A 13,245-nucleotide genomic window follows, 5' to 3' on the forward strand; every position below is an offset into this window, starting at 1 on the left:
ATCTATGCCCAAATGGCATCGATTTAAAAAAAAAAAAAAAAAAAAAAAAAGTCCTTAAGATTCATCCTCTGGGGACTGTGATGACACCTGAGAGGGTTTTGTCAAAGTCAAAGCAGATAAAAGTTCTGCATGGCGTTTAGATTATGTATATTTTTGGTGGTTTTGGTGAAGTTAGCGTTTTTTTTTTTACTCTCCGTTGGGTTTTGTACACACAATACAAAGAATCTACTTGTCTGTCTTCAGTTGTTAACGGGCTGGAATGACTGAAGTGCTTTTTATGGCTCTGTAGATGACGCCTAACCTTTAAACATTTAGTCATGTACTGTGTAAACACATACACTTCTACATGCACACACACATTTAACACATTTAAACCACAAACTAGACGTTCTGATTCTTTTTTTTTTTTTTTTTTTTTTTACATTGTTGGAAGTGCACATCCTAGCTGACAACAGCTGGTTTGAGGAGGAGCGCCCTGGGGGGAACAACCACCCAGGACAAAGGGTCTCCACGCCTGGGCCCCACCGCTGCAGACAGGTTCAGCACTTCCCCCTCCTCTCCTTCCTCGTCCTCCTCTTCACCTTCTATCTCCTTCCCAGCCATCCTCCCCAGACCGCCAAGAGCTCCCAAACCCAACATGGAGGCAGCTGAGAGTCCAAAATGTAACAGGGGGGAGTCTGAGAGGCCGAGCGGCCCCATGCTGCTGCCCCCTCCTACAGAGAAGAGCGGTGCCCCGGGGTGCCCCAGGGCTCTGGCGTGGCAGAAGGCAGAGAGGGGCAAAGAGGTCCCGAGACCTCCAAGGAGAGCTGCGGCAGCCCCGGGTAGGATGATGTGGGCTCCGCCTATGGGGGGCAGCTCGGCGGGGCTCTGGTGCCCAGGTAGGCCCAGCCCTGACCCCAGCCTGCTTGGAGCACCTTGCTCTTGGGCGACAAAGTGACCGTGGGCCTTGATGTGCTTGCGTAGCGAGCTGGGATCCGTGTAGCGCTTCAGACAGCCGGCCATCTTGCAGTAGTATGGCTTATCAACATAATGGGTGCGGGTGTGTTTGAAGCGGTCACTAGAGTTGGAGTAACGTTTGCTGCAGCCCTCATAAGGACAGATGTAGGGTTTTTCTCCTGCGGAAAGAAAAAGGGAGAATAAAGTCGAGTTACTTACTAACTGTAAACTAGCTCTTCAGCAAATCAGTGCTGCTAATCCTGAAGACGGGAATGAAACCGTGAAACAATTCCTATCATTGTTTTGAAGTCATCTGCCCAAGTGAATCATGTATTTGCATCAACCATGTGTAACTTCATGTGTTATAAATCAAATAAACTTTCAAGACCCACAGATCCTGGTCATGTTGCAAACTGTGTGCTTTTCTTATCATGAATATTTTATTGTAATGGAACAGAAATCCTTTGGAAACGGAGTGTTCAGACTTAACTTTTTCTATTTTTCTCTCGTTTGTTTTTATTTAGTTCTTCCGATTCTAACTGTTAAATGTTTGTTTTTATGGAAAGCACCTGGCTATGGTATGAATTATAGGGATAAAGCTTCCTTGCAGGGTATTCAGGGTACAATGGAAAGAGTTGGACGAAGGGAAATGTTCGATCCAGTTTCAGTCTCTGCTGCTTTGGCTTTGGTCACAACTTGATACTCTCAGTTTTCAGCAAGAGCTCTTTTGTCTCATGTGTTCACAAAAGGCTGAGGGGTGTGGCACAATGTGTGGTGGTAGAGTGTAGGTACGTAAATGCTGTTGAAATAAGAATTTGTTCAGAAGGATGCTTGAATGTCTGTACGTCCTTATTTCATTCCCATTCTGAAGATGGGAATGAAATAAAGAGACGAATAGAGAATAGAAAAGATTCTTCTATGTGAATTAGTCCTACATACGACGTTATACCCCAACTTAACGCGTTAACCATAAATTCATGCTACTCGTGTGGTTAATAATCTGCTATATTCAAACATCACTCTCACCCTGACATTTACTGTCGTTGCATACCCGAGGGAGGGAAGTTCTGTGTAAAATCATTCTGGTGTAACCAGGAGAGTGAAAAATATTGGCACCATGAAACAATACCTATTGGCACAAAGTCATCTGCCCAAGTGAATCATGTATTTGCTTTAATCGTGTATAACGTCATGTATCATTCATCAAATAAACTCTCAAAACCCTCAGATCCTGGTCGTGTTGCAAACTGTGTGCTTTTCTTATCACAAATATTTTATTGCATACGTAACCCTGGTGACAAATGTTTTCAGCTTTGGTTCCAGTTACATGTTGTGACACACTATAGCAGAAAAAAATCATCAGCCAGACAGCTCCGGCTGACCTACTGAGTTAAGAAGAATGTGTGGTGGTAGAGTGCAGGTATGTAAATGTTGTTGAGAAGGATTTTTGAATATCTGTGTGTAGTTCAAGCAGGATCCCGCACTTTATGGCATTACTTCAGCAGATGAGTTAATTTTGAATTTTTTGACGCCATGTTGACAACCTAAACAAGGTGCAACGTCACCTCACCTCACTGATCCTTAAAGACCGTCACTGTGAACTCACCTGTATGTGAGCGAGTGTGTATCTTCAGGTTCTCCAGTCGTGAGAAGCTCTTGTTGCAGGTGGGACAATGGTGTGGTTTCTCATTGGTATGCGTGCGGATGTGAATCAGCATTTTATATCTATAAAACAGAACAATTTCAAGCACGACATGTAAGACATAGAAATGTTTCCTGAAGGTGTGGCTGCACGTTCCAGATATACATCCACTTATGTTGATATATGTATATTTACCAGCCACTCAGTACAAACTCAGCCTAAACAGCTCATTTCAAGGGAGGTGTGTGATCGGATCACAGAAACGAAACGGTAAAATCACCATCAGCACCAATCTGGACCATTAGATGTCACTAATTCACATTCAAGGACACTCGTCCTTAAATTGTGGAAAATCCACAAAACACCAGCAGGTCCCGACTTTTTCCAACTCATGGCCCAGTTCAAAATGTTTAAAGCAGTCCGGACTGAACTGGAGGCAGAGAGAGCTCAGCTTCCCTTTTTATCTTTAAACAGAGACAATGACTTTTCTATTCACCATCTGGGGATTTTTTTTCTATTGGTCAGAAGTTTTATTTGAGTTTTGCTAATTATTTATCAGTGAGATGATTTTAACAGCCTGAATCTACTTAATGGAAAATCCAAGACTCCAAACTCAGTTGGATAATTGTATACCAAAGAAGACAAACCCTGTTGTTCTTGGTTTCATATTAAAATAAACATTTTTTTGTTCTTTGACTGTCAGATAACTGCACATTTGCAGTGGTTGCCTTTTGACATATTGAATAGCCAACTTAAAGGATGTACAAACAACTGCTGCATCTGTGTACACAAAAGGAGAACATGCTTCCAAGCAATTTAAAATAGTTTCAACATACCTGGCATTGAACCCACGCCCGTTTCGGGCACAGCCCTCCCAGTGGCAACAGTAGCCAGAATCCTTTTCAGGTTTGACGTGGAAGTCGTTGATGTGATCCACCAAGTCCTGCAGAGACTCGAACAGCAGGTGGCACTGCAGGACAGCGAAGGTGGGGGGGGTTAACAACACATACTAATTGTCCAGATTAGAGGAAACAAGTACATTTCATATGCAAGAAACAAACGACTTCCCGGCTTTTATTCTCTTCAGTGAAAGGAAACATGGAAACATGGAAACATGGCGTCATTGTAGTTTAACCTTTGGTCATCTTGTTTCCTGGGACTGTCAACCATTGTCAACCATGACTTCACCGAGCTGTCATCACCACCTGGTGGTTGGAACTGAAACTCACAAGCTCTCTGATGGAAACCTTCTGTGACTTTGTTTAGAGAGGAATAACGTGTGCTGGAAGTAGAGCAGGCCCACTAATCAAAAGGTCAGGGGTTTGATTCACAGACGTGTTCTGTCTGCATGTCAAGGTGACCTTGGGCAGGATACTGAAGCCAAACCATAATGTGTGTGTGTGCATAAATCATCAAAGGTTATGTGTGTAGAAAAACAGTGCCGAGTGAACTTGGGTTGTACTATTGTACGGCAAAGAGAGGGTCCAGAGGCCTTGTCTCTGTTCATGCATCAATATGAGAGTAAGACATCTGGGTGCCAGGACAGAGAACTACACTGCACTACACACACACATAGAGCTGCACAATCACTATGGTTGAAGTTCAAGATAAGGGTGAAGGCTATCCACACAACACACACGTAGCCTGTCTTAGGTATAAGAAGCATGTCACATGTTTTTCTGGTTGGTTCTGTCTCTGACTACGTTGTTAGTAGGCTGATCTGAATAAAGAGATTCCCCATATGACTGTACTCAGCAGTGCCCCAATGTACTCATAACATTAGCAAGTATACCCCAAATATACTCAGAATATGCACAATGTACACAAGGAGCAAATGCAAAATGAGTAAAAAAAAATGGTATCATGGTGAACAGAGGAATGTCGTCAGGCTGTAAGGAACAGAAACGGGGCATTCAAACAACTTCAAAAAACCTGTAACATGCAGCATTTAATCCAGTTTAAAAAGGCACAGGCACTGGTGAGAAAGACAGTACGCAAAGCCAAGAGAGCAAGTTGGAGACTCTTCTGCAATACAATAGGAAGGACCACACCTGTGGGAGAAGTACGGTCAATGATCAAGCAGATGGGAGGAGATAGAAGAGAGTGGGACTTTCCAATTTTCACTGATGAAGAGGAAATGGCATTCACCAATGTTAGACAGGAGGGAGGCAATAGATGACTTGATGGACAAACTGTTCTCATTGGCGGAAATGGTGAGGGTTATAAACAGGGCAAGGCCAACTGCCCCAGGAAAAGACCAGGCTAGCTATAGTATGTTAAAACATCTAGGAGAAGGAGCATTAACTAAACTGTTGCAACTATACAATCAAGTTTAGGAGAAGGGAATCCTACCCGCAGCATGGAAGGAAGCAGTATTGATCTCCATTAGAAAACCTGACAAGGACCCATCTAAACCCACAAATTACAGGCCAATAGCATTGACCTCTAACTTAAGTAAAATAATGGACAGGATGATAACAGAAAGGCTCGCGTATGAACTAGAAAAGAAAGGATTGCTAGCAAATTATCAAAGTGGGTTTAGAAGAGGTAGGAACACAATGGACTCAGTGATAAGTCTAGAAACGAAGATAAGAAAAGCACAGAGTAATAAGGAGGCAGTCATCACAGTGTGTCTGGACATAGAAAGGCATATGACATGATGTGGAGGGAAGGAGTACTAATAAAGCTGCATAAGAAGAGTGTTGGAGGAAGAATGTTCAACTGGATCAAAGATTTTTTATTTCGAAGGAAAATTCAGGTCCAGATTGGCTTTGAAAGCTCTAGACAGCATGTTGTAAATGGTACTCCACAAGGCAGTGTTATCAGTCCATTATTATTTAGTATAAAGATTAATGATGTCTTTGCAAAGACACCACAAGATATAGGGAGGTCGCTGTTTGCTGATGATGGGGCCCTGTGGTGGAGGGGCAGGAATATGGAATACGCGGTTGGGAAAGTGTGAAGAGCAATTGATGAGGTGGTGGAATGGGGATATGAGTGGGGGTGCAGATTCTCAGTGGAAAAGACTCAGATGTACAAGGAGGAAAGTGAAAGAAGGCCTGAAGCTAAAAATGTATGAAAAGGAATTAGAAGAGGTTGAAATTTTCAAGTTCTTAGGGGTGCTCTTTGACACTCGGCTAACTTGGTCAACACATATACAAAGAATAGAAGACAAATGTAAAAAAGTATTAAATGTGATGAGGTGTCTGACAGGAAGCAATTGGGAGACAAGCTGTTCAGCCATTAAAAGAATATATGTGGCCTTGATTAGATCTGTGATTGACTATGGGTGTGTTGTATATTGTTCTGCAGCCAGATCTCAACTAAAATGGCTTACAGACCTTAACAGTGTGCAGCTGTCAGACTGTGTTTTTGTTGTCTTGTACACTTCCTGTTTTATTTTGAAAATCTTGTTTTCCATACATCCGCTCTTTGTTCTTTTTCCCGCCATGAGTTGATTACTAATTTGTTTCATCTGTGCATTGCTTCGTGGTGTATATAACCCTGCATCACTGGGCCTTCATTGCCAGATTGTCTTTGTTACCACCTGCGTGTGTGTGTCCTGTTGTTTATGCCTTGTGTAGGACTGAACTTTTTTTGGGGGGGGGGGGTTGGATGTTGGATTTTTCTGCCTGCCTGATCGATCCTGCCAGCTTTTTGTTTATGACCCACTGTCTCCCTTTGGATTAAAGGTCTTGCCTTACTGGACTCTGTACCTCTGCCTCGTTTCCCCCTTTTTGCACCTGGGTTCACCTTCACCATCCCTGACAGTAGCGGGGCATTTAAAACCTCACCAGTACCAACTCTCCAAGTAGAAATGGGTGAAATGCCCTTAGAAATCAGAAGAAAGCAGCTGATGACTAATTACTGGGATAATCTGCAAGGGCACAAGGACTCTCATCCAACCAAAGCAGTGCTAAAGGAGTGCTGGGAAAATGGCGGGAGCCAGAGGAGACACTTTGGTAGGACAGGGAATGAAATGGAGAGAGAGATGGGAGTAATAGGATTAAACATAATCACAAACATAACTGGCTCAAGGCAACAAAAGGCAACAAAAGAGAGGCCACACTCAGTGTATCTGAGTGTGGCCTCCCTTTTGTTGGCACCCTGATTGCATGTGTAAGTAGGAAGGGTATCAGTCATGTTCGGAGTCTGTGGATGAGTGAAACATGGTGTCAAGTGTGATGTAAGGTGCAACAAACCAAACAGAGGGAAGCAGGCTGACGAGGCTGCATCAGCACCAGCTGGGAGAGCTTGTGTGATCAAAAGGGCAGTCCTTAAACAACCTCTGCATGCCCAACCCAGAAAGGCAGGTACCAGCAGGCACTCCCTGTCAGCTCTGCCAACCAGCCAACTCACAGTAACTGTAAGGGGAAGAACGGTGAGATACAGGCAGGCAGACTGAACACAGTCCTGACATGGGGATTGTGGTTTGTCTGTTCCTCTTCTTTTGGCACAAATACCATCAACGGCCACTAGGGGCTGATTGCGAGATTGGAGTTAGATATCACAAGGAAGTGTCCGCTCCAAAGAAGACTACACCCACATAACTAATTTCCTTTGTAACGATAACATAAGCTGGACCAGGGAAAGGTAGAGCATCAGACTTTGTGAACTGATGCTGGAGTTGTATGCTCGTCAGGGAGACATAGTCTGGTCCAGAGCTCTGTAAACGATCTCTTTTTCTATAGTCTATTTTGCTGTTAGATAAATAATAAAACACATGAAGCTGATTTGGACGCCTCCTGCATCCTTCATCGAAACAGTGGGCAAGTTCACTTTGGGAACTCAATAGCTCTCAGGCAAGAGCAAGCAGCAAGACATCTGAAAATTATTCAAAGTTAAAATGTATCACTCGGTTTCCAGGACCAATATTTTCATCATTTTTGCGTTTCTCTGCATCTTTTTGGGGTAAGTCTCTTACCTGTAATGATAACAGTTGCATATTGTGCAACACCAAAGATTAAAGCCCAGTAGTTCTATGTCTTGTCTTGATTTTTTTTTTTTCTTTTTATTGAAAGAAATAAGTCCGATCAAATGATCATAACCAGTTTAAACGCTAAGCTCAAAGCCTACTTCATGAGAAGTACTGGTTTGTTACCTAAAGTACCTTTTCATTACTTCCGGCTTTACACCTGGCACAAGTTACACAGCAAATTCTTATGCTTCACCATAAGAATTTGAAAATTATATTTGGCTCCATCGCCTCAAAGCTGCTGAATGTCTTTCAAGTTCAGATGCCTATTAAAATATGACATTTTTGTTCCTTCGTTGTACACATCTGTGGTTACTATTTATGTCGTTACAGCTCTGTCTATATTTACTCATCATATTCAGCTTCAACCTTCAGGTAAGGTCATCATAATACTAAGAGAATGTATAATCATCTAATCTACATGCATCAAGGGAAACTAACAAATTGGTTAATCAAAATAATGCAGATTTTTGTCTTCTCTTTATAAGATTTTGCACAGTCTATGATCATGAACCCGGAACAGAGGTGAAAGAAATAAAAATGGAAGCTTCCAGCAGGGAGTGGAGGACTGGAGTCCTAAAAATGTCAACCGGGTAATTATCCACAATAACAACCATGGTCATTGTGAATATTCTTATTTTTAGGTGTGTGTTATTAGGTGTGCATTGATGCAGTTAACCTTCATTTAATGTTAGAGTAATTAGTAACTGTTGCAAGCGCACTTGTTATGCCTCTCTCACGGTTGCTGTCCCAAAGTCCAAATTAATGCAAAGACAGGTAAACCGGGTGAGGATAAACACTTCCTTATTCAAAGATTGTTGGAGAGCATTACATGCAAGCGCCGTGTGTGAAAATGCTCTGGACAAGAAAGAGAGGTCCCAGTCTTTTGTACCCCCGGATTTCCATATGTTTTTTTTGTTATATTATCCTATTATGGAGTTGTTTTTCTGCTTTCAAATGACAGTGAGTCTTTGCAGCTTTCGGATCCCCCTCCCCTTCTTTCTTGTTCAGAGCAGTTTTCTCAAGGCCATGATTACGTAAGCTGCTCTGCTTTACTGTTACACTACTAGATTATTATTCTAACATATTAAATGAATTCCCCACATTACTTAGCTCCATGAACCTTGACCAACACTGGGAACTAAAGTCTGAAACTGAATCGCAAATACAACCGTTCATAAACCTGCAAGGTCATAAAAGAATATGCTATAAATGATATCTGGGACATTGATTAGGTTTTCAGTGTTTCAATTAGTTTACACTAAACTTTAATCTTTCTTTTCCAGATTAAAGTATGCTCAGCCTAATACACAAAAAGGGTAAGCCTTTGTGGACAAATACTTTATTATTCTACTGTATAAAATGTATACAATTAAATATTTCAAGCAAAGACTGCTCAAAACTAAGTGGTCATTTTATTTAGTATTTTTTATTGCATTTACATTGCCAACACTTTCAAGAAATATTTTTTGATAAAAGGATGGTGTGTATCTAACACAACTGCATTAATGGGTAAAAAATATAATAGAGGACATATGACAAATATACAGCATGTCTATTAAAATAGACATCGTAGTTTTAAAGGGGATAAGAAACAATCAAATGATTTCCACATTCTGTGGGAACATGAATGTTCACCTAATGTTCAAATGACGATATCATAATATCTATCATTAGGTCAATATTATATACTAATTTATTAAAGGCAAATAATTTTTTGAGCATGCTATTCGTAGTGGATTCTTTTTCTTGCTGAGAAACAGCATATAAAGGGCTTTTGTCCAAGGTTTACATTTAAATTGTGAACATAAATAAGCCAAACTGGCTTATCTTAACATAGAGAGAAACTCCAACGGCCATTTTATTACTATTCTCATGTATTATACATCATAAATAGATGGTTAGGTTGTTTTTGGGATGTTTTTTCAGACGCACTGATGTGAACACAGTGACAAACTGGAATGTGCCTTTGGTCTGGGAGGGAACCTTTGATCCAGCCCTTATTGATGATATGTATAAGAAAATGGACCCAAGAGTCGCTGTGGTGGTGTTTGCTGTCGGCAAGTAGGTACAAAGCATATTGGCTATTGGCTTAAGGAGGGCAGTTTAACAAAACACCTCTTGAAGCTGAAATGTAAACTTTAAACTTTATTTATTAGTGACACGGGCTCCACCCAGAGTCACTAATAAAGACTTAATTAGTAACTATTCTATTAGTAACTAATAAAGTCACTAATAGAGACTTAATTGGCCCCGAGTCATCGGGGAAGGTTAGGGTTAGGGTTAGGGTTAGGGGAATCAGGGGACATGGTGATGTACAACTGTGTATCATCAGCATAGCTGGGGAAGCTGATGTTATGTCTCCTGATGTTGTCTACCAAAGGAAGCACGTAAAGATTGAAAAGAATTGGACCTAAAATTGACCCTTGGGGCACCCCACACCTAATTTCATGTGTTCTGGAGGAACATTTATCCATACTTACAAAGAAACGATCCGTGAAATAAGAGCGAAACCAGTTAAGAACAGTACCAGAGAGGCCCACCACTCAGTCTATTCAATAAAATGTGGTCATCAGCCTGAAAATATAAAATGAGAACATATAAATCCTTTGTAACTTCTGTATTGTATAAAACAGCTTGTTATTGTGTTGTTTCTCTTGCCTTGTACGAAAGTTGAAAATTGTTCTAGCTTACTTCTCTCCGTCTGTACAGATATACTCGCTTCCTGAAGAACTTCTTAGATTCAGGTGAAAAGCACTTTCTAATTGACTTCAGGGTGACTTACTACATCTTCACAGACAATGAAAAAGATGTCCCTAAAGTGAGTTATTTATTAATATGTCTGAATGAACACAGTCATCAATAGTAAATAAACCAGAATGCAAAACCTCTTTTCGATCAACTTCATGGATCATACATAAACTTTGAATTTTCGTACTGTGATTAATTCTTGTGAGATGATTAAATTTTTCTCCCATTTTTACTTGACATGACAGATTGAACTGGGCAAGGGCCGCAACATCACCATTATCACTGTCCCCAGTGCGATGCGCTGGCAGGATGTTGTACTGGGAAGGATGAAATGGGCTACCATCATTATTGACAAGCAGGTAAGAAACATAAGCCGATTACAACATGAAAGCTATTGGCATTTTAATGCAATTAGAATGGCTAGTGCTTTAAAATGTTTTATACGTTTTCAAAGTTTGTACAACTACAAAGAAATGACAAATGCATATGACTAAAATGCAGCACTTTTAAATCTTAATTTTTAGGAAAACTACATTGTTTAGTTATTTTAGTAATTCAGTCTTACATACCTTGTGTGATGTTTTTAGATCCGTGATGAAGCAGATTATCTTTTTATGATGGACGTTGACAGTGTCTTCCACAACCGCTTTGGAGCTGAGTCCCTCAGCCAGCTGTCTGCTGTGCTTCATCGGGGATATTACAAGGTTTTATTCTTTCTATTTAAAGATTTGACTGTGGACATAACTGGGGCTTTATTAGAAGGAAGGCTTACATTATGGTTTAAAAAGTCCTTTATCAATGAGAGGCCAACAAATCATCCACGCAAATGGTTATTACGAGACTCCGTGTATGTTAGAATGGTGACCACCAAGTAAGTCTTTCCGTTTAGAAAATAATTTCGTCAAGGCAACATAGTGGTTAGTACTGTCACCCCACAATAAGAAGGTCACAGGTCCTGGTCCTGGGCCTGGGGCCTTTCTGTGCAGAGTTTGCATGTTCTCCCTGTGCTTGTGTGGGTTTCCTCCCACCCTCCAAAGACATGCATGTGTAGGTTCATTGGTGACTCTAAATTATCTATCTTATCTGTAGGTCTGAGTGTGAGTGTTTTTTTTTTTTTTGTTTTGGTTTTTTTCGTGTCTGTATGTTGGCCGTGCAATGGACTGGCTACCTATTCAGGGAGTAACCCGCCTTCACCCAGTGTAAGCTGGGATTGGCTCCAGCACCCCCTGTGACCTGAAAATGGACAAGCAGTATAAGATGGATAGATGAATGAATTAATTTCCTACAAGGCTTGTATAGATATGATATGCTCATCAGGCAAGTCAAAAGTAATTACTGGCTTGTGTAAAGCAGAACTAAAATATTTTATATTTAATATTTAAGGCAAGCTATATTTCTGAAAGAGACATCATATTCTCACAGGCCTATTCTGCTTATTTTGATTTGAATGAATCTAAAAGGCAACTTGATAAATTTTCTTTGTTTCCAATCAAGATTCAGTTAATATGTTCCAAAAAACTGTTGTCAAGTTTCATCAATCCATCTTCTATATTCTTTTTCATAAATAGTAACAATGTAGATATTTATTACATATTTATGCACCTCCTGTCCTATCTTTCTGTTCCAACAACATACAGAGAAAATGTGAAATTTTCTGTCATATTTAGGAATGGTGATTAATCCAATCAATTATGATTAATCATAATAATTTTTATCATTTGACAGCCCTGTTGTATGTAAGTATATATTAGAGATGAAAAACAATTGAAAACACACACAGACACACACATATACATACACAGATATATCAGATCCACATTAACTACCCTCACAAATATCAGCTTCTCATAATTTTCAAAAATATTCTTGCTTCCCCCACCAGAATACAGACAGGGATAGGTTTCCATATGAGCGTAGGCCAGAGTCCAAGGCATACATTCCCGCTGGTGAAGGAGATTACTATTACACTGCTGCTGTCTGGGGTGGATACATGGAAGACATGTACAGACTGGTCAGGTACCCACACTAAATGACATTCTCAGTTGTTGTTCTATTACTATTTGGAAAGCAGTGGGCACCATAGATAGCATACAGTGACTATTTTTATAGTTGAACTTGTCTTCAATTTTCAGCATCTTGATATATTTTGCCACAAGTTCTGCAGGCACAAAACTGGCTTTAGATTTGGTTGCCATTTTAAGGTAATCTTGACATAAATATATACTGACATTCTAGTATGAGCAAAACTCAACATCTTTTAAATAGCCAATGAACTTTCTGAATTTTTTCCCTGGGGATTAATAAAGTATTTCGTACAATAATGAACATCACAGTGTCAGTGCTGCTAATTTCCAAACAAAATGTTACTTCTGTCTGGTGCTTGCCATCCCTCATGTTTTTGTTTTTTTTTTTAAGTTATTGCCATATGAAAATATTTTTTTTTTCCATTACCCTCTTCTTTAAAATTAAAAGTAAAATTTACCTCTGACAATTTTGTCCGTTTTACCAGATACTGCTACGAGCAGTCCGAGGAGGACGCTAAGAATAAGATTGAAGCTGTTTGGCAGGAAGAGAGTCATCTAAACAGGTACAATATATACAGTTCCTCTGTTGTTTCTTTTTCCATGTAGCCCCAACGAGTTTGACAAGCTTCACATGTTTCTTATCGTCACTATCGTTTGTCATGTTTTTAGATCATGTTTCATTACCTTTAAAAGCCTTTACCTTTATATTTTTTCTGAGATATGCACTAACAGGAAACATACTCTTATCTGCCTCTTTTCTGTCATGCAGGTACCTGTTGTACAACAAACCAACCAAGGTCTTGTCTCCTGAGTACTTATGGTCAGACTATGATCAGGTCCCAAGTGACATTAAAGTTGTCAGGATCTCCCAGCTAGTAAAGAACTATGCAGAGGTGCGGCCAAATGGTGGCAATTGA

The 13,245-nt window shown here is 40.3% G+C and overlaps 2 protein-coding genes across 2 annotated transcripts; one reads left to right on the top strand and one right to left on the bottom strand.

Annotated features, from left to right (window-relative positions):
• Positions 1-373: 373 nt before the first annotated feature.
• Positions 374-6,340, bottom strand: LOC115044472 (zinc finger protein GLIS2-like). Its single transcript, XM_029503534.1, has 4 exons — positions 6,332-6,340; positions 3,415-3,548; positions 2,543-2,661; positions 374-1,115 (listed from the first exon to the last, which is right to left on the bottom strand). The coding sequence occupies exons 1-4, from the start codon at positions 6,338-6,340 to the stop codon at positions 442-444; spliced, it is 936 nt and encodes a 311-aa protein (XP_029359394.1). The 3' UTR covers positions 374-441.
• A 1,084-nt stretch (positions 6,341-7,424) lies between these two features.
• LOC115044536 (globoside alpha-1,3-N-acetylgalactosaminyltransferase 1-like) lies at positions 7,425-13,245 on the top strand. Its single transcript, XM_029503661.1, has 9 exons — positions 7,425-7,489; positions 8,840-8,872; positions 9,483-9,617; positions 10,266-10,374; positions 10,550-10,663; positions 10,892-11,008; positions 12,187-12,320; positions 12,814-12,891; positions 13,098-13,245. Exons 1-9 carry the CDS (start codon positions 7,425-7,427, stop codon positions 13,243-13,245), a joined length of 933 nt encoding a protein of 310 aa, XP_029359521.1.

This window comes from Echeneis naucrates, chromosome 1 (genome assembly GCF_900963305.1).
Source record: "Echeneis naucrates chromosome 1, fEcheNa1.1, whole genome shotgun sequence".
In the NCBI taxonomy this organism is placed as follows: Eukaryota; Metazoa; Chordata; class Actinopteri; order Carangiformes; family Echeneidae; genus Echeneis; species Echeneis naucrates.

Excerpts from the sequence above, each read along its gene's own strand:
- LOC115044536 (XM_029503661.1), top strand. The coding sequence starts at position 7,425 with ATGTATCACTCGGTTTCCAGGACCAATATTTTCATCATTTTTGCGTTT. Across the intron at positions 7,490-8,839 it reads TTTCTCTGCATCTTTTTGGG|ATTAAAGTATGCTCAGCCTA; the intron begins GTAAGTCTCTTA and ends TTTCTTTTCCAG. Across the intron at positions 9,618-10,265 it reads GTGGTGTTTGCTGTCGGCAA|ATATACTCGCTTCCTGAAGA; the intron begins GTAGGTACAAAG and ends CCGTCTGTACAG.
- LOC115044472 (XM_029503534.1), bottom strand. Across the intron at positions 2,662-3,414 it reads GGGCGTGGGTTCAATGCCAG|ATATAAAATGCTGATTCACA; the intron begins GTATGTTGAAAC and ends TCTGTTTTATAG. Across the intron at positions 1,116-2,542 it reads ACACACTCGCTCACATACAG|GAGAAAAACCCTACATCTGT; the intron begins GTGAGTTCACAG and ends TTCTTTCCGCAG.